This window comes from Pogona vitticeps, chromosome 2 (assembly GCF_051106095.1).
Source record: "Pogona vitticeps strain Pit_001003342236 chromosome 2, PviZW2.1, whole genome shotgun sequence".
Lineage (NCBI taxonomy): Eukaryota > Metazoa > Chordata > Lepidosauria > Squamata > Agamidae > Pogona > Pogona vitticeps.
Window position 1 is genome coordinate 2,888,619 of NC_135784.1, and position 20,908 is coordinate 2,909,526.

General features: G+C 41.9%; 1 protein-coding gene across 16 annotated transcripts in view; it reads left to right on the forward strand.

Moving 5' to 3' along the window:
- LOC140703760 (uncharacterized) overlaps window positions 1–20,908 on the forward strand; it is a 95,145-nt gene that overhangs the window by 63,709 nt on the left and 10,528 nt on the right. For 3 of the 16 annotated variants that reach the window (XR_013542384.1, XR_013542381.1, XR_013542382.1), the window contains exons 3-4: window positions 1,333–1,420; window positions 20,585–20,859. The exons of 1 other annotated variant lie outside the window; for it this stretch is intronic. Coding sequence is in view for 4 of the 15 variants with exons in the window: in XM_078386883.1 (XP_078243009.1) it covers window positions 1,375–1,420; window positions 12,644–15,738 (3,141 nt within the window). In the remaining 11 variants the exon portion in view is untranslated. Of the gene's footprint in view, window positions 1–1,093; window positions 1,257–1,332; window positions 1,421–12,643; window positions 16,406–20,584; window positions 20,860–20,908 lie in introns of those variants that run through there. 12 more of the 16 variants (XR_013542385.1, XR_013542386.1, XM_078386881.1 and 9 more) reach the window with 8 other exon arrangements.

Consider the following 20,908-nt stretch of genomic DNA (forward strand, 5'->3'; position numbering starts at 1 on the left):
AAAAAGTTTGTGAGGCAAGGCTTGCCCTTACAAAAGCCATGATGATTCTCCCTCAGCAAGGCTTGTTGTTCTGTATATTTTTAGATTTTATCTTGGATGATAAAATCTTAAAATACACAAGTCTTCTCTGGGACAGACTTTAGGCTAACCAGCCTGTGGTTTCCTGGGTCCCCCCTCTTTCCCTTTTTAAAGATTGGTGTGACGTGTGCTGTCCTCCAGTCCTCTGGCACTGTGACCGATTTGTTATGGACCAAGTCCCGCTAGCCAATATTTTAGGTCCAGCAAGAGGTCAGACAAGACGCAACCAGCTGAACCAAAGTCCAAGCAGGACCCCGATGTATGGCCTTCAGCCTCCGGCTCCCCGCTGGGTTTTATGTTTCGACTCTTTTGGATCATCACCTGGCAGATCTGCTTTGACTGCATTCCTGCGTTGAGCAGGGGGTTGGACTTGATGGCCTTGTGGGCCCCTTCCAACTTCACTTTTCCATGATTCTCTGGTTTTATCTGTGTTTGGCCTCCAGGCAGCATTTCTAGATGGGCCCTCTACTTATTGAAAGGTGAAAGGGTGGAAAGTGTGAAATATAGGCATTTAATACGAAGCTCAAGAGAGAAGTAACGTTGGAAAAAAACAGAATATGTAGAATAAGATTTTCTACCGCAAGACCAGGAATAAAACTAATTTCTGCTATATCCAGGTATCACTCCCCCCTTTTTAAATTTGTACAATACAAACAACGCTGAATCTAGATCTGCTCCTCTTTGTTTAGCTTTTCCTGAAGAATAGGCAACACACAGAGGCAAAAGTCTAGATATAGCACATACAAATAATCTCAAAATAATAAGAACCACAATTACAATTACAAATGGTCCTGTGACAACACAGAGGCCGGTCCAACCCTCTGTCCACTCCATCACACGGCTCTGGTGTTTTCTAAATGTTGATTTTGTTTAGCATTTTTAGTGTACCTTTGGTTTGATTCATTTTAATGTTTGTAGTCTTGCTGTTTTTCACTTTTGCCTTTTTCTGATGGTCGTAAGCTATCTTGGGTCTTTTTAATGAGAAAGGCAAGATAAAAATATTTTAAATGAACAGTGAGAGACATCCCGTCTTGTATGCTGCTCCTTTCATCGCATGTGTCAGAGGGAAGATACGCCTGCCTGCCTGCCTGCTTTTCTGTTTGTCTTGTTCTGCTGCCTGAAGAAGAGAGAGAGAGAGAGATGGGGCCGGAGCCCCGTTCAATAGAAACATGACGAAGGTACATCCCGGAAGGAAACGTTTTTGATATGCTTTATCCATGAAGCCTCCAGGCTGATGTTTTTCTTTTCTCCTAGGAAGGGGTGAGACTGAGCTGAGTTATCTTTGCTGTTTTGGGGATGAAAAGCGAAGAACCAAATCCTAGATCCTTCCAACATTTACAAGGTGAGATTTCAAGAGGTGGCCTTGCCACACGCACACTCCTCTCAGTTTCCCCAGCCCAGCAGGGATTTGAATCCAGGTCTCCTGGTTTCCAGTCTGGTACTCCATCCACAACACCGCACTTCTTTGAATATGTGCAGAGTGGTGGTGTTTTGGGGTATGGTTTGCTTTGCATCTTACTTAGGTTTTTTTTTAATATCTCAATCCTGCTCACCCCAACCCCATTCTCACCAGGGGCAGGTCCTCTTGATAAGAGGCAAAATCCTGATTTTGGCCGTGGGGTTTCTCCTTCAAGGCTCCCTTCTTGTTCCCCTTTAACAGACAATCCAGACTGGGGAATTTTGCTTTACACCATCCACTTGTACTTCTGACTCGAATGATAATTGATTAACAGATAACGTCAGGTCTGAAAAATATTGGACCCTTCTTGGTGGAGATATTATGGCCGGGTCTTGTACTTCCAGCCTGGAGGAGCCGACCACGATGGCCCCAAATAGTCTATTGTTTTTTTGGGTCACTGCCTGTTGGTGCTTGCACCGTTGCTCCATAATAAAATTCTTCCTTTTTTCTTTTACACAATTCCTTAATTGAGTTTCTCGGGGGAGATACTTGTGCCTATCTTGGGCAGAGTCAGTCTTCCTATATTCCCTATATGAATGGCAGAATTGTACTTTCAAATCCCTATAATTAGGATCAAACCGAAGTTTTTTGTTTTGAGAGATTGTAGCACCTTTCAGACTCCAAGCACTCTGGGGAGATTTGTTTTTAAACCTTCCCTTTCAACTTCTTTCTAACTTGCTTCCTTGTCTGAGGGAAGTCCACTCTTTGGAAATCAAGGGGTTTTGTGTCAGATTTGCTTGACACTCCCCCCAACATGCACGGCAAAAGAGATGGCAGCATGGTCACTATTCCCTAGCGACTCAGTGACATTCCTGTCCCTAACCAGGTCCTGAGTACCGCACAGTATTAGATCTACAGTTACCTCTCCTGTGGTGGGCTCCATGAGAACTTGCTCCAAGGCACAATCATTTAGCATGTCAAGAAACTCAGTCTCTCTTTCTTGACCCGAGCATGCATTGGCCCAGACAATGTAAGGATGATTGAAGTTCCCCATGATTACAATCCTGTCCGTTTTGGACACTTCCCAGATTTCTCTCCGCATTTCAATTTTTCCTCCCTCAAGTTTTTCCCCACATTTTCCCCTCAATATTTTGATCTGGTGGATGATAGCATCCCCTTCCCACCTTCACATTGCTCCTTGTGCCTCGCAGTTTAACCCACAGTGATTCTATGATGGAGTCAGACCCGCCACCCATCTTCATTCTGCTGGATTCTATAGCGAACAGCCCTGCCCTCACCTGTCCGTGACAGTTGAGCAGTGGAGAAGGAGCCAATGAGAGGACGGAAGGTGGAGCTAAGGGGGGGAGGGTGCTGGATATAAAGGCTGGTGTATGGAGTGAGTGAGAGAGAGAGATTCTGTGAGATTCTGTGAGTGAGAGACAGTGTGTCAAGGATTTGTCGACAGGAAAACGCAGTTATTGAAGACACTTACAAGTTCTTCTTTTGCAAGACGGTTGTACTTACAGTATTTACAAATATGTACAGGCAGGTATCACATCAGCATGGCAGAACATCATTACACAAGCCGGCATAGAGTATAGGAGCATATGGTGGAGAGATAAGAGAATGATACAAAGACACTGTTCACTTATATACATATACTGTACATGGCTTTTCGAGTCCAATCAGTTCAAAATGTACCAGAAAAGGAAGGTGAAGATCTGGAGATATTAATGAGTGAAGCCTTGGCGCCAGAAATAGAGATGGATGTAGCGGAATTCTGTCAATGTCTGGAAGCATCCTTCAGAGTGAGTACAGCATATGTTAGAAAAAATAAGTTACCCAAAGACGTTCTTCTGAGATTCACGAAGAAGGTAACCAGGGATAAGATTTTAAGGGCGTCACAAGATAAACAATTGATAATAGAAGATAAGAAAATTAACGTCTTAAAACAAATTCCATGGCAAGTGAGACAGAGAAAAAAGGAATATTCCTCCCTGGCACAGCTACTCCAACAAAATGGAATCTCATATAGATGGCTAACACCAGAAGGGTTATTTTTCCGGATTGGCACATAGAGATATAACATCCCTGATGAAAGCGCGAGACTTTATGGAAAAAAAATGAGAAGAATTTGAAAATACCCAGCGATGGAGAGAAGGAGAAGAAACCAGAAGAAAGATCTCGAGAGAAACCAACGCAATCACCACAACTAGAATCAGACACTGAATCAGGAGAATGGGAAGCAACAGAGCCAAGATGTACTAGAAGCATGATGAAGAAAAAAACTTAAGGATAGTAATCTGCAACAAGATGTCTAGAAAACAAATGAAGATTTTTTTTCAGTAAATGTAAATGGCCTAAACTCACCCCAAAAGCGGAAAAAGATCTTTCTACAATTGCAGAAACAGAAATCTGATATTATATGCATCCAAGAAAGTCATGTGAAAAGAAAAGATTTGAAACTGTTAGAATGGCCAAGGTTAGGAAAATTATTTGCAGCCTCGGACGTGAGTAAAAAGAAGAAAAGTTAGCCATCTATATTAAGCATGAATTAGAACTAAACCTGATTTTTGCCTCAGATGATGGAAGGATATTAATGGTGCAAATTGAAAGAGAATCAAAGAAATTTTTAATCGTTAATATCTACGCACCAAATGGAAATTAGGAAAATTTCTATAAACAACTGCAACGAGAATTGGCAAATAAAGATTGTGATCACTACTGTGTAATTGGAGATTTTAATGCCGTCTTTGATAAAGAATTAGACACAAAATCAGAAAAAATAAGTCAAAAGAAGAGAAGCACAATTCCAAGAAATTTTCTACAACTGGCAGAAGAATTAAATATTGTAGATGCATGAAGAACATGTAATCCAAGGACAAGAGATTATACTTTAATAGACATAAATCATGGTCAAGAATTGATATATGCTGGATGTCAACAAACTTAATGAAAGAATTGGAACAAATAGATATTCTACCTAATACATTTGCAGACCATAATCCAATTTTGTTACAAGTAGGTAGTAGACCAAGAGAATTTAATTGGAAGCTTAATACACTTCACTTTAAGCAAATGAAGAAATGGATTTCTTTTTTAAACAGAATATGAGACCAGATACCTCAATGTTTATGGTCTGGGAGGCAAGTAAGGTTTTTTTTGAGGAATAGCCATAAGATTTGCAGCAAAACAAAAAAGAGAAAGACGGAAAAAATATGAGACTCTGGAAAACAGATGAGAGGCGGTTGAAACAAAACCCAACCAATAAAGAATTGACAGAGACGACAAAATTTGTACAACACCAGATAAATATATTACTCACTGAAGAAGCTGCAAGGAAGTTTAAATTTGCAAAGCAAAATTTTTTTGAGAATGCAAATAAACTGGGAAGATGGCTAGCATATAAATTAAGAAAAGAGAAGGAGAAGACAATAATACAAACTTTGAAAGATGAAAAAGGAGTGGACAAATTTAAACAGGAAGAAATAAAAAAGATTGCTGAGGACTTCTATCAGAAGCTATACAAGAAAAAAGAAGTTGACAAAGAAGCTCAGAAAGAATATATATGGAAACACAATAAAATGAAATTGACTAAAGAACAAATTCAGTCCCTAAATGATCCCTTAACATATGCGGAAATTATAGAAGCTCTCAAAAAACAAAAAAATGGGAAAGCACCAGGTCCAGATGGGTTACCAGCGGAATATTATAAAGAATTGGAAGAGGTGTTACTTCAACCATTTAAGAAGCTTTTAAAATGTGTTGAAGAAGAGGGGAAAATACCAACAACATGGACTGAAGCGACAATCTCTCTCATCCATAAGGAAAATACGGAGGGCAAAGAAATTCAAAATTATAGACCGATTTCATTGTTGAATATGGATTATAAAATATATTTGACCATCTTGGCAACCAGAATGAAAATAATTTTAATTCAGTTAATACATCAAGATCAGTCTGGGTTTCTTCCAAAAAGGCAGATGAAAAATAATATAAGGATAGTCCTAAACTCCCTGGAATATTATGAAGCACACCTGGAGAAACAGATGGCCATGATATTCTTGGATGCGGAGAAAGCCTTTGATAATCTTGATTGGAATTTTATGATATATTTGCTGGAAACACTGCAAGTTGGAGAAAGATTTTTGAAGCTAATTAAAGCAATATACACCCAACAAAAGGCAAAAGTGAGAATTAACGGTGAGCTGTCGAAAGAAATACAATTACAAAAAGGTACCAGACAGGGGTGTCCACTCTCTCCACTACTATTTATCTTGACTCTAGAAATATTAACCGAACAAATCAGAGACAAAAAGGAATTGAACAAGAACGGCAGAAGTTAATAGAGAAGACGAACTTCCGAGAGGAAAAGAGAATTCGATATTTAGGGATCCAAATTACAAAAAAGACGAGTACACTATTTAAAGATAATCACATGAAATTGATGAAGGAGATACACAACAATTTGGAGAAATGGGATAAACTACAATTATCGTTGTTGGGAAGGATTGCAATGATTAAAATGAGTGTCTTGCCAAAAAATTTTATTCTTATTCCAGACAATTCCTATCATATTAAAACAGACGTTTTTTCAAGAACTTAATAAGATAATCATGAGATTTATATGGCAAGGTAAAAAAACCAAGAATTAAAATTAAGGCAATGCAAGATGCTAAACAAAGGGCTGGCTTTGGTCTTCCAGATTGGGTTCTGTATTATAGATCTTGCACTTTAGATTGGATAAAAGAATGGATAACTTTGGAAAATGACAGATTACTTAACTTGGAAGGACATGATTTACAACTAGGCTGGCACGCTTATCTATGATATAAAAAAGATAAAGAACAAAAGCATTTTAATTTACATATGATAAGAAGAGCTTTATTGGGAATGTGGAGAAAGATTACACAACAAATTTATCACAAAACACCTGTATGGGTATCACCTATAGAGAGGCCTTTACACAATGCTTTAGCGTCTGAAAGTTTGTAGTGCCGCCACTGTTGCTATGGCCATCCGTGTTCCGGTTTATGTATTTTTTGCATGACGTAATGTACTGGAGGAGACATTGATTTCATAAACCCAGATATTATATGCAGCTGTGACAACCCCAGACCTACTGGGATATATCACCCTTTAACTAAGCTGCCACCAACCATTCCCTATAAGGAGTCACACAGACCAGGAATGGATTTTTAACAAACAAAAGAACAAGGTTTATTTAAATAACAAACAGGGTAAATAAAAAGATCAAGTACATAAGATACTGTAACGTGGCAAAGTCCCAAACATATACATATAACAGTTTGGTTCCCACAGAACCCTTTAAAGTAAAGCACAGACCCTGAACCTATCAGTTCTGGCTACCCACATAGAAACCTGAACCTATCAGGTAGGTACTAACTGACACACAGTTGTACTCAGTCTGACACACAGACTCCAACTCCAGCTTCTCCTAAACTTCTCCACACAAGCTCCACATATATATACAGTACAGCTCCACCCCCTGATGTCCCGCCTTCCACTCCCCATAGGATGGAACTTTCCCTCCAAACCCATGACAGACAGGTAACATCAGTGCTGTATGTAACACCTCCCCTCTTTATAAGTTGTTTTGCAGGGGGAAAGCTAAAGTGCTTTTCTCCAAAAAACAACCAGGATCAAAACACACAAAAACAGTTATTCAATAACATACAATACCATACTTACACTCTAGGTTAAACATATCAATTAGGCATTTAAACATTAACATTTACAATACATTAAGTCACCTTTATTAATACAAACCAAGCATGTTTAATAAACAAGTACATTTAACTGTTGGTCACAAAAATATACATAGTCCATGTTTCTTTGCCGTCTTCATTCTTCGGGTCTTCTTGACAATGCGTCATCAACACAGTTCATTGACCCTCTGACCACCTTTACTTCAAAGTCATAATCTTGCAGGTTTAAAGCCCACCTCATAAGTTTACTATTGTGGGTTTTCATTGTCTTTAACCACTGCAGTGGTGAGTGGTCAGTGCACAGAATAAAATGTCTTCCCCAGATGTAAGGCTTGGCCTTCTGAATCGCGTATACTATGGCCAGGCACTCCTTTTCCACGGTTGCCAAATGTCTCTCACCTTTCTGGAGTTTCCTACTCAGGTAGGACACTGGATGCTGGTCACCATTTTCATCCTCCTGGCAAAGAACTGCTCCTACCCCGCTGTTAGACGCATCGGTGTAGATGATGAACTCCCGGTCGAAGTCTGGAGCACGCAGCACTGGATAATTGATGAGCGCCTCCTTCAACCTCCGGAACGCCTCCTCACAGTCGCTGGTCCACGGGATGCGGTCATCAGTCTTCTTCCGCGTCAGATCGGTCAGCGGAGTCGCTATCTCGCTAAACCTCGGGATGAACTTTCTGTAGTAGCCCACCAACCCAAGAAATGATTTGACTTTTTTCTTGGTGTTGGGTCTGGGCCAATCACGAATGGCTTCTATTTTGGCCCCTAGGGGTTTGATCACTCCTCCCCCTACTCTGTGACCCAAGTATTTTATTTCTGGGCTACCCAGCTGCAGTTTGTTCTCTTTGCAGGGCCTAGGCCAAAGCACTTCCTCCCCTGGGTTAAAGTGCCTCTCCATGGCTTTCTGGTTATACCAGGTTTTCTGTCTAACCTTCTGAGCTTGCAGGTTCTCTGCTGCTAGCTCTAGGTTTCTCTTTAGGTCATTCATTAGAGAGTCTATATATTTCACAACGTCTTGTGGGTCATCCTGGGTGATCTGCTCCCAATTTTGTTTGATTAAATCTAGTGGCCCTTTCACCCTTCTCCCAAACAAAAGTTCAAACGGACTGAACCCGGTACTGGCTTGGGGCACTGATCGATAAGCAAACAAAAGGGATTGCAGCTTCTGGTCCCAATTGTTTGGATTCTCTGCCAAGTAAGCCCTAATCATGCGCATCAGAGTCCCATTGAACTTCTCCGTTAACCCATTACTTTCAGGGTGATAGGCAGTGGTTTCCTTGTGTTTAATTCCACAGATTTGCCATAACCGTTTCATGAGCTTAGACGTAAACGATGTGCCCAAATCTGTGATTATTTCTGAGGCAAATCCCATCCTGGACATATACCCCACCAAGGCATCTGCCACTGTGTTAGTTTCAATGTTAGTCAAGGGAATGGCTTCGGGGTACCTCGTGGCATGGTCCACAATGGTGAGAATGAACCGGTTCCCCCTCTTTGTGGCCTTGGGCAAAGGTCCCACAATATCCACTCCTATACATTTAAACGGGGTGTCAATCACAGGCAAAGGGCACAACTTTGCTTTGGTCCTGTCACGGTTATTCCCCTGCCTCTGACACACATCACATTGTTTACAGAACGCCTTGATCTGCTTCCCTATTTCAGGCCAGTAAAAATTTTGTGTGATTCTCTGCTGTGTTTTGTTCACCCCTAAGTGCGCAGCAAACATGTCAGAGTGCCCCCTTTGTAAGATCATGGGGCGGTACTTTTCAGGTACCACTAGCTGACTTCTGATCCCATCTCCCCCTTTTGAGATATTCATTAGGGTCTCTCTATATAAAATTCCCTTTTTCTTGTGAAATCTCGCTGTGGTTTCAGGTGTTAGCTGGGTGTCTGTCACCTGTTCAAAACACTTTTGGAGAGTGGCGTCTGCCTTTTGCTCTTGGCCAAATTTGCTGTCTGTGGTTAAGGTTTCCACCACAGCTTCGGAGCTACCTTCACCTGCTTCCGTCTCGGGCTCTCCAGTACCCTCCTGAACTGTCCCCGTGGTAGCTTGTGAGCGTGTAATCACTAGCACCCGTTTCACATGTTCAGCCAGGTCATTTCCCACGAGCACGGCTGCTGGCAGAGTCGATGAAATCGCTAGCCGCCAAACTCCCCTCCAGCCTTGAAAGCTCACAGGTACCTCAGCTACTGGCAGTGAGATCACCTGTCCCTCAATCCCTGCCACCTTCATGCTCTCATTTGGGATTATATACTCCCTAGGAATAATGTCTGGATGGCACAGGGTCACCTGGGAACAAGTATCCCTTAGCCCCCTATACTGATGGTCAGGTATTCCTACGTCCACCCCTGCGGTTTCAAACAACTGCGAATCTGTTCTCACTAGTAAGCAGCGCTTGACCTCCACAAGAGGACCATTTTCCCCAGCCTGATCAGCAGATGTAACTGGTTCAGAGTGAGTAGCCATAGCAACAGGCTCCCTCAATGGCAAGGAGCTTTGCTCTGTCTGGACACAGAACACAGCTTTTGGCTTGGTTCCACTCAAATCATGAGGCAAATTTCCCTTTAGCTGCTTTAATTTCTCACACTCTGAGATTAGATGGCCCTTTCCTTGACAGAAATAACATTTTCTGCTGTATTTTGAGTCTTTCTCATCTGGTTTTGGTTTTCCCTCCAAAATCTGAGGTCTTTGTGGTTTCATGTCTGAGGGCTTCCCTTCAACATGGGCCCCTCCCCCTTGCTGGTTTTTCTCTGGTCCCTGAGAGTACTTGCTGTAGGTTTCTTTGGGTTTACCTACAGATTTCCCCTCAGCACCTAAGGGCTTTCTTATTTGCGAAATAAAATCTGCGATCTCTGCCGCCTCTGCCACAGATTTAGGTTTCCTTTCCCTCACATAGAACTTAAGTTCCCCATGCAGGACTGAATAAAACTGTTCCAGCGCTATCAGGTCTTTGAGCTGCTGGAAGGTCTCTGTCCCCTCCTGCGACAGCCATTTCTCTAGCAACCTCACCAGTTGGGCCCCCACTTGGGTAAAAGTCTGCTCTGGTTTCTTTGTGAGTGACCTGAATCTTTGCCTCAGCTGTTCCGCATTTATCCCATGTCTGGCAAACACCAGTTTTTTAAACTCAGCGAAGTCTTTTAGCAGTTCCTCTGGCATCTCTGCATAGACTTCTGCCAGGCTGCCACCGATTAAAGATTGCATAATGGTCATCTTCTCAGTTTCCCTTACTGAGAAGTCCACAAACGCTCTTTCCACGAGGGAAAAGAACACCTCAGGGCAATCTCCCTTGTGGTACACAGGGAATTTCTTCAGGTCAGTTTTAGACAATTGGCCCACCTCAGAATCTCTATTGTTATTATTGTTCTGATTCATAATTTCCAATTTTCTTAACTCAAACGCCATTTTCTCTCTCTCCAATTCCATTTCAAATTGTCTCTGCCTCTCTCTTTCCTGCATTCTTTCTCTCTCTAATTCAATTTGCCTTTGTTTCTCTTCCCTTTCTATTTCCCTCATCCTCAGTTCATGCTGTTGGGCTAGGAGCATTTTCCTGAGTTCTGGGTTCTGTTCTCCCGTGCTCTCATCCTGCACTGAGCCAAATTCCTCCTCAGAACCTTGGTCTACCTGGGGTTCTCTTACTTCACCCATTTCTGCCATTTGGCTTCGAGTCAAGGGCATAATCCCCCCCCAGAACAGGCTGCCTTCAAAAGTCAAGCCTCAAAATAAAGTGACGACTTTTTTCCTTTTGCCTCAGGAACAGCCTTCTATAGATTGCTGCTGTTCCTTCAGCACTAACTTGCAACTGTTGCCAGGCAGAATTCACCCCCTCTGCTAGGCCTCTCAGCAGACAGGCTAGATCACTGTTACTTCACACAGCTTTGCCTCAGCCTTTTCCCGCCAAAACTGGTTGCCTCAGAGCTCCCTAATCTAGTCCCCAATCTGAGTGTGCACGTTCTTCCACTAGCCTACCTCCCCGTGAGGTAAGCCTAGAAGATTACCTACACGCTCTCAGATTGTCCCTGACTAGAACCCCCTTGCTCTGGGCACACTTGCCAAGGGTTTGCTGGACCACTGGACAACTGGACTAGTCGTATCCCACATGCTGGACACCAATCAATGTGACAACCCCAGACCTACTGGGATATATCACCCTTTAACTAAGCTGCCACCAACCATTCCCTATAAGGAGTCACACAGACCAGGAATGGATTTTTAACAAACAAAAGAACAAGATTTATTTAAATAACAAACAGGGTAAATAAAAAGATCAAGTAAATAAGATACTGTAACGTGGCAAAGTCCCAAACATATACATATAACAGTTTGGTTCCCACAGAACCCTTTAAAGTAAAGCACAGACCCTGAACCTATCAGTTCTGGCTACCCACATAGAAACCTGAACCTATCAGGTAGGTACTGACACACAGTTGTACTCAGTCTGACACACAGACTCCAACTCCAGCTTCTCCTAAACTTCTCCACACAAGCTCCACATATATATACAGTACAGCTCCACCCCCTGATGTCCCGCCTTCCACTCCCCATAGGATGGAACTTTCCCTCCAAACCCATGACAGACAGGTAACATCAGTGCTGTATGTAACAGCAGCATTTAGAATTTGTAATATTTTATTTTGCTGGGGTCAAATACCTTCTCAATTTCAATGTAGACATTTTTGCTTTTATTCTCACAGATGTGATTCATCAAATTTCCCCCCCTTTCATAGACATTGATTTAGGTATCTAACTCTGGAGCCAAAGGTTGGGACTTCTAGCTCTGTAGTTCTAAGATTCTATTACCTCAGTACCTAATTCCCTGACCATCTCTGCTTCCTATCCTGTTTTCAGAAATTCCTAATGATTTTATAAATTCTACATTCCATCCCTTTCATGGACCCGTCCTTTCACTTTTCCCTCTGAATAATAATCTCTGCAGACATTGTCAGTTCCCGGCATTGACCACTAACTGCTTTTTACCCATTCTTGAGTCCAATAATCTAGCTGCATCATATTCATCCACTTTTACTCTTCCTTTCTAACACTGTCCTTCTTTCCCTCTTGTTATTCATTTTTGCTAAACAATCCTTTAATTATTTGTTTCCTCTTTAATGAACTTTTGAGAAATTCCTTCCTAATTTTCTGGAAACCTAAGTAAAATCATTGGGGAGAATTTGAAGAGAAAAAAAGTTAATATACTTTGAATTTGATGTACTTATATAGGCATTACTCTTCCCTTGAAAAGGTCCCTCAGTGAAGAGCCGTTCCAACCTGAAGCTGAAAGGAACAATCTCCAGTCCGGCCTCATCCCCTCCCTGGTTCTCTTCCCTTGCCTTTTTGGCTCTTTCCTTTCTCCTTCGTGACTCAGGCAGAGTCCGAACACATTATTACTTATTCCTGCTGATTTTGGTTGTTTCTCTTCTTTTTCTAATCTACAAGATGATGAACAGGAGGAGAACAATTGCCCAGCAACATCTAAGGCAAGCTGGTCAGGAACTGATAATCAAACAAGAAAACAGAGAATTGAAAATTGGAGTGGGCACGCATGGACTTCACATGCAAGGACTGATGCAGGGGACAAACCACATCAATGCTTAGAATGTGGAAAGAGCTTTAGTCAGAATAGTCAGTTTAGGTTACATCAAAGAACTCACACTGGGGAGAAACCTCATAAATGCTTGAAATGTGGAAAGAACTTCAGTCAGAGTAGTCACCTTAGGTCACATGAAAGAATTCACACTGGGGAGAAAATGCATAAATGCATGGAATGTGATAAGAGCTTTAGTAGCAGTGGTGCCCTTAGGATACATCAAAGGACTCACACTGGGGAGAAACTACATAAATGCTTGGAATGTGGAAAAAGCTTTAGTCACAGTGGTAACCTTAGGTCACATGAAAGAATTCACACTGGGGAGAAACCACATCAGTGCTTGGAATGTGGAAAGAGCTTTAGTCAGAATAGTCAGTTTAGGTTACATCAAAGAACTCACACTGGGGAGAAACCTCATAAATGCTTGAAATGTGGAAAGAACTTCAGTCAGAGTAGTCACCTTAAGTTGCATCAAAGAACTCACACTGGGGAGAAACCACATAAATGCATCCAATGTGGGAAGAGCTTTAGTGATAGTGGTCACCTTAGGTCACATGAAAGAATTCACACTGGGGAGAAACCGCATAAATGCATGGAATGTGATAAGAGCTTTAGTAGCAGTGGTGCCCTTAGGATACATCAAAGGACTCACACTGGGGAGAGACCACATAAATGCTTGGAATATGGAAAGAGTTTTAGTCAGAGTGGCCACCTTAGGTCACATCAAAGGACTCACACTGGGAAGAAACCACATAAATGCATCCAATGTGGGAAGAGCTTTAGTGATAGTGGTCACCTTAGGTCACATGAAAGAATTCACACTGGGGAGAAACCACATAAATGCTTGGAATGTGGAAAGAGCTTTAGTCAGATTAGTCACCTTAGGTCACATGAAAGAACTCACACTGGGGAGAAACCACATACATGTGTGGAATGTGGAAAGAGCTTTAGTAGCAGTGGTGCCCTTAGGTTACATAAAAGGACTCACACTGGGGAGAAACCACATAAATGCATGGAATGTGGAAAGAGCTTTATTTCAAGTGGTGACCTCAGGAAACATGAAAGAACACACACTGGGGAGAAACCACATAAATGCTTGGAATGTGGAAAGAACTTCAGTCAGAGTAGCAACCTTAAGTTGCATCAAAGAACTCACACTGGGGAGAAACCACATAAATGCATCCAATGTGGGAAGAGCTTTAGTGATAGTGGTCACCTTAGGTCACATGAAAGAATTCACACTGGGGAGAAACCGCATAAATGCATGGAATGTGATAAGAGCTTTAGTAGCAGTGGTGCCCTTAGGATACATCAAAGGACTCACACTGGGGAGAAACCACATAAATGCTTGGAATGTGGAAAGAGTTTTAGTCACAGTGGTCACCTTAGGTCACATCAAAGGACTCACACTGGGGAGAAACCACATAAATGCATCCAATGTGGGAAGAGCTTTAGTGATAGTGGTCACCTTAGGTCACATGAAAGAATTCACACTGGGGAGAAACCACATAAATGCTTGGAATGTGGAAAGAGCTTTAGTCAGATTAGTCACCTTAGGTCACATGAAAGAACTCACACTGGGGAGAAACCACATACATGTGTGGAATGTGGAAAGAGCTTTAGTAGCAGTGGTGCCCTTAGGTTACATAAAAGGACTCACACTGGGGAGAAACCACATAAATGCATGGAATGTGGAAAGAGCTTTATTTCAAGTGGTGGCCTCAGGAAACATGAAAGAACACACACTGGGGAGACACCACATAAATGCTTGGAATGTGGAAAGAGCTTTATTTGGCGTTGTGTCCTTAGAGTACATCAAAGAACTCACACTGGGGAGAAACCTCATAAATGCTTGGAATGTGGAAAGAACTTCAGTCAGAGTAGCAACCTTAAGTTGCATCAAAGAACTCACACTGGGGAGAAACCACATAAATGCATCCAATGTGGGAAGAGCTTTAGTGATAGTGGTCACCTTAGGTCACATGAAAGAATTCACACTGGGGGGAAACCGCATAAATGCATGGAATGTGATAAGAGCTTTAGTAGCAGTGGTGCCCTTAGGATACATCAAAGGACTCACACTGGGGAGAAACCACATAAATGCTTGGAATGTGGAAAGAGTTTTAGTCAGAGTGGTCACCTTAGGTCACATCAAAGGACTCACACTGGGGAGAAACCACATAAATGCATCCAATGTGGGAAGAGCTTTAGTGATAGTGGTCACCTTAGGTCACATGAAAGAATTCACACTGGGGAGAAACCACATAAATGCTTGGAATGTGGAAAGAGCTTTAGTCAGATTAGTCACCTTAGGTCACATGAAAGAACTCACACTGGGGAGAAACCACATAAATGCATGGAATGTGGAAAGAGCTTTAGTAGCAGTGGTGCCCTTAGGTTACATAAAAGGACTCACACTGGGGAGAAACCACATAAATGCATGGAATGTGGAAAGAGCTTTATTTCAAGTGGTGACCTCAGGATACATGAAAGAACACACACTGGGGAGAAACCACATAAATGCTTGGAATGTGGAAAGAGCTTTATTCGGCGTTGTGTCCTTAGAGTACATCAAAGGACTCACACTGGGGAGAAACCACATAAATGCTTAGAGTGTGGAAAGAGCTTTAGTCAAAGTGGTAACCTTAGATCACATGAAAGAATTCACACTGGGGAGAAACCACATAAATGCTTGGAATGTGCAAAGAGCTTTAGTCAGATTAGTCACCTTAGGTCACATGAAAGAACTCACACTGGGGAGAAACCACATTCATGCGTGGAATGTGGAAAGAGCTTTAGTAGCAGTGGTGCCCTTAGGATACATCAAAGGACACACACTGGGGAGAAACCACATAAATGCATGGAATATGGAAAGAGCTTCAGTCGGAATACTCACCTTAGGTCACATCAAAGATCTCACACTGGGGAGAAACCACATAAATAAAGAATGTGGAAAGAGCTGTAGTCACAGTGGTCACCTTACGTCACATGAAATAATTCACGCTGGATAGAAACCACATAAATGCTTGGAATGTGGTAAGAGCTTGGAGTACAACAGACGATAGACCTGATGCCAAGTGAAAGTCGTTGGCAGAAAGATAACCTTGAGGGAGTGATGGCCAGCAATGGATTTTACACGCTGCTCGATGAGAACAAAATTTTCTGTGTGTTAAGAACACACCAAATTGTGTTTTTTTACTTTGTATATATTTATTTTTAAAGTTTAAAAACTGTTGCATGTGTTTCATAGAAAATATAAGGTTTTTTCCTTTTTATCATTGTATTCTTAGGAAGTTTGAAGTGTTCTGAAGATGTATTCTTTCTTTCTAGATTATGAGCTCCAGTGTTTTAATGTGTTTGTATTTTAGATTCAAACACAAATTTCCCTACTATCGAAATTTAAATTTCTCCATCTTTTTACAAGGTCCAAGTATGTATTTTAAGTAAGCCTGCAGTTTTTCCATAATTGGAGGACTTTTGGATTTGAAGATCTGTACCAACAGTTTTTTCCTCACGCCTGTAAGACTGTCTTTCATATTTCTTGGATTTAGTATATTTAAGTATGGAATCTAGAAATGATGTAAATAAATGAACTTGTACAGAATTAACAAGTTTTGGAATTGCCTGGAATAATTGCATAAATGAAAAGACTTCTTATGAGATACCCAGATAAGCATCAAACTCTTGCTTATTTAGTAAGAGCAGCCTATCACGATACACAAAGCAGTTGAATGTAGTTAACCAGCACTACTTAAGCTTTTTCCAGCTGCATGTCATCAGTCATTCATTTTACATTAACTTTACATTCACCCAACAATATTAAATTTAACCCATTGTTTACTTGTTAGGAATAAATCCTGACACTCCTCCTTAAATTTATATATTGTTTAAACACATCTGATTACATATATACACAAGTTTTTCAGTTGTTAACCGTTTTGTGAAAATATCAGATATTATTTGTGGTGATGACGGAACAAAGGTAAGCTAATTGCTTTGGAGAGAGAGAACAAAGGAATCGACAACAGTTTTCCGAGCCAGCAGAGCCTATTGACAACGCCCCAAGGGCTCTTTTTATTGACTTAGCATGATTACACAGTATGTTATGAAAGAAACAGATAGGATGCTGGTTACCACAGTGTCTTTGGGTATTGGTCCATGATGTACTGTTCTGACTTTGTAGACACTGAGAAGGAATTGATAGGCGACCTCTTCAGCTGTGATCAGATCATGAGTTGCACTTTTAACAGTAGGAGGTGGGATTTCTTGAACTGGGGTAGTATTTACTGAGTTTCCCCCACTGGATCCGGGGCTGGAGGTCCACTCAACTTGGAGTTTCCTGGTGTTGGAACAGACCAGCATTGATTGGCCTAATGATAACCTTTCTGACACCGGGGGCATTTTTTAGAAGGACGTTTATTACTTGGGGGGGGGGGTTATCTGCATTCCCATCTGAAGTGTCCTTCCTTGCCACAGGAAAAAAAATCTACGATCTCAGACAGGGTTCCAGGAGGTAACCATGGCTATGGCCAAAAGCTGTGTCTTGTGAGTTTCTGTCCTGATATTCTGACACAGTTTTAACATGGCAGTAATGGCAGTCTCAGGTTTGTTGTAAATAGCCTGAAGGGCCGTTTTACAATCCATATTAACATTTTCAAATGCCAGCTGTTTCATCAAAATATCAGTGGCCTCAGTATTCTTCACCTGCCGCTCAATCACTCTTTTGTTAATGAAAGACATATAGTCCTCTGTAGGACCTTGTTGGAGGTTAGCAAAAGACCCTAAAGGGGTACCTTTGTCTGGGATTTTTAACCAGGCTGCTCTAAGAATGTCAGCCACTTGTGGCAATCCCCTGCTAGGCATGGTAATCTGCTGTGCCATGGTGACAAAGATTCCATCTCCATTTAGCAGATCTGCAGACACAGCAATATTGTTTTGTACATTATCCATGGCCAGAATATTAGCAGCATCTTTCCACTCCTGCATAAACAGTACATATTGGCTAGGAATGAGCATTGCTTTAACCAAAACTTTCCAGTCAGCTGGAATAAGATTTCCAGTTCCTCATAGCCCATCAACCAGCCCAAGAGTAAAACTGCTAGGGTGACCGTTTTCAACTACACTTTTTCCAACTCTTTAAATGTTGCAAGGGATATGCTGTCCCTGATGTGGCAAGGGATATGCACTTTCATGGATATGCTGTCCCTGATTGTTATGAACCACAGGACAGACAAACATAAGAGGGAAGGTGGCAGCAACATCCCCCAGGCTTCCTTGGGCCATAATATCAGATAACATTTGCTGCATGAAGAGGGGGAGGAGAAAGGGGAGAAGGGGCCATTGGAAGAGTGGCAGGACCTTCATAGGAAGGAGGATTGTTTCTGTTTTCATGGAAATCTGGTGGCTTAGAGGGTGGCAAAATCTGAGGGGCTGTTGGAAGGTTAGCCAAGGACCGGGCTAACAAAGGTTTCGTGATTTTTGCAATCGAGTCCCGGCAAAGATGCCATGTATGGAGGACTTTAACTGGAGCAACAGGGTCTTTGTGCAATTTATTCCCAATTTTATCCCAATCTGAAAGCTTAAGGCTGCCCTCTTCTGGATACCGAGGACATTGAGCATCGATTTCTCTCAACAAATCCCCTACCAAGGCAGATACAACATGGTGGCCTCCTTTATGGAGGAAGTAAATCAGATCCTTTTTATGTTGAGTTTGAAGGGCTGTGAAAGTGTTTCCCATTTTGTACTAATAAGTAGTAGAAGGGCATAGCATTCATCAAATGCCATTTTGACAGCTACAACAGCCCTGTAAGGTGGGCCTTCCAGGTCAATGGTTGACCCAGGCCACTTCCGGCAGAAGGGGCAGGTTTTGAGGTGATGTCAGGGGTTGTGGAGGTCACTGTGGACCTATAGAAGGGTTTCCTAGAGTCCGGGGTCCCCGTGACCAGAGAGCGGCCTGAGGATTGGCCCCCCAAAGGATCTTGTCACCCCGTGATCCTGTAGGCCAATGGGGAGTGGCTGAAGGGGTTTGGCTAGAAAAAGCAGCTGCCGCAGGACATGCCCTGGCATGCCATTAGGCCTCTTGGTTAGGGAAAGGCCACAGCAGTGATTTTGGAGAGATCTGTGCACGCTGACCGTTCTTTGCAGTGGTTGTGGCGCATTGGAGACGACGGAGGACAAAGAAAACCAAATTCCCAAGACAGGCCAAAAGGAGGCGGGGAGACCCAAAAGGTGTTTGCACCCCAAGGGCTACCACCATGGGGCTGTGGGTTTTTCCAAGGAGCCCTTACAAGTCTCTTGTACATAAAGAAAATTATGAAATGCTTAGAAACCTCTCAAAAGGCCTGTACTTTTTAAAAATAGACTATGGAAGCCAACAGATGAGACATTCCACAGGATCCCTTATTAGCGATTAAAGGTTTGGATTATAAAAAATTCTACTGTGTCTGAATAAAGCACTTTTGAAAAACACACTGTTCTGTTTTATTTGTGTCACCTGAGATTCAGGTCTTCCATTTTCGCATTTAAAAAGGTGGTAATTTTGAACTACAGAAGCATTCTTAACTTTGCATGGGTGTATAATATGTCTTTGATACAGGTTTTCAATAAAAAACATTTTATGTGAACACGGGGAGACCTAGCAATTTAAAAGGCCCAAAGGATGGTCGTGCCTGCCTGGAAAAGTCATTGTGGCTATGTTGATTCCCACGCATCAGTTAATGACTCTTACAAGGGATCAGGAAATGTTTGTGTATCCGCCTCAGTAGGTACATTAACATGGACCTGTTGTCTTTTACAAGCCCTAATGAATGCAAAATCGTAAAGCAATTATTTCCCTAATGAATGCAAAACATTATAAAACCATAAAGCAATTAGCCTTGTCGATTTCAGAAAAAGCCAAATGGTCTGTGTCGCCTGAAAAGCATGACGTGTTTTTTTGAATTAAAAAGGCTATATCTTTGATCTACAGAAGCATTCTTACCCTGCAGATTTGTATAAAAATGTCAAAAATTATTCCTTGAAACCCTATTTTCCACATGGCCTATTTCTCCAAGAGGCAATCTTGTCACAGCTGTGCACTGGAGTTGCAAACAGGCATGACTCTGATCTGTGTGTGTGTGTGTGTGTGTGTGTGTGTGTGTGTGTGTGTGTGTGTGTGTGTGTGTGTGTGTGTGTGTGTGTGTGTGTGTGTGTGTGTGTGTGTGTTATAGGCATTATAGGCAACTTGTCCCCATTCATGGAATGCTTTTTCTTGTGACGAAGGGGGACCTTGAGTAACTTAGAGATGCTATGGGGAACACCCAAACATAGAGTTTTTTCCTTCAAATCATGATGTAACTGACTCTTTTGCTCCCCCTTTTATTGTCACAACTCTCTTGCACGGTGGGCTGAGAGAGAGGAAAAAAGACTCATAGATTAGATGAGGCTAGAATTTGCCATTCTGAAATTGTAGAAGGAGCCTAGAGGACTAAACCTGCTGAAAATTAGGCCACGTTTACTCCAACCTTTAATTGCAAGACTTAAGGGGATTCTGTTAATGACAAGCCTGACTTTTAAATCCTTTAGTTCATGGATCATATCCTAAGGCAGGTCCTTATTTCTAAGTAGGCAGAATATGTCTTTGATACATGTTTTCAATAAAAACCCATTTTATGCAACCAAGGGGAGCCCTAGCAGTTTAAAAGGCCCAAAAGATTGTCGTGCCTGCCTGGAAAAGTCATTGTGGCTATGTTGATTCCCACACATCAGTTAATGATTCTTGTAAGGGATCAGGAAATGTTTGTGTATTCTAGGTACATTACCACGGACCGGTTGTCTCTCACAAGCTTAATGAAGCCCTTATCTGGATGGAGCACCCTGATTAAAAGAAAGCAAAGATCCCAGCTTCTTGATTATCATGGTCAGTAAAACAAATAATGATGCAAAGCTGGGGTCTGGAAAAGACATTGTGCCTATATTGATTCCCATGGAAAATAGTATAAAAAGCCTTGATAGAAGCACTTTACTCATCCACATCTTGGAGAGCTGTGACAGGGCGCACTTGCTGAAGATCTAAGAAATGGCACAGGTAATATGCTGCGTCAGATGAATTTTTTATAAGAGAGAGTTTAGCACAA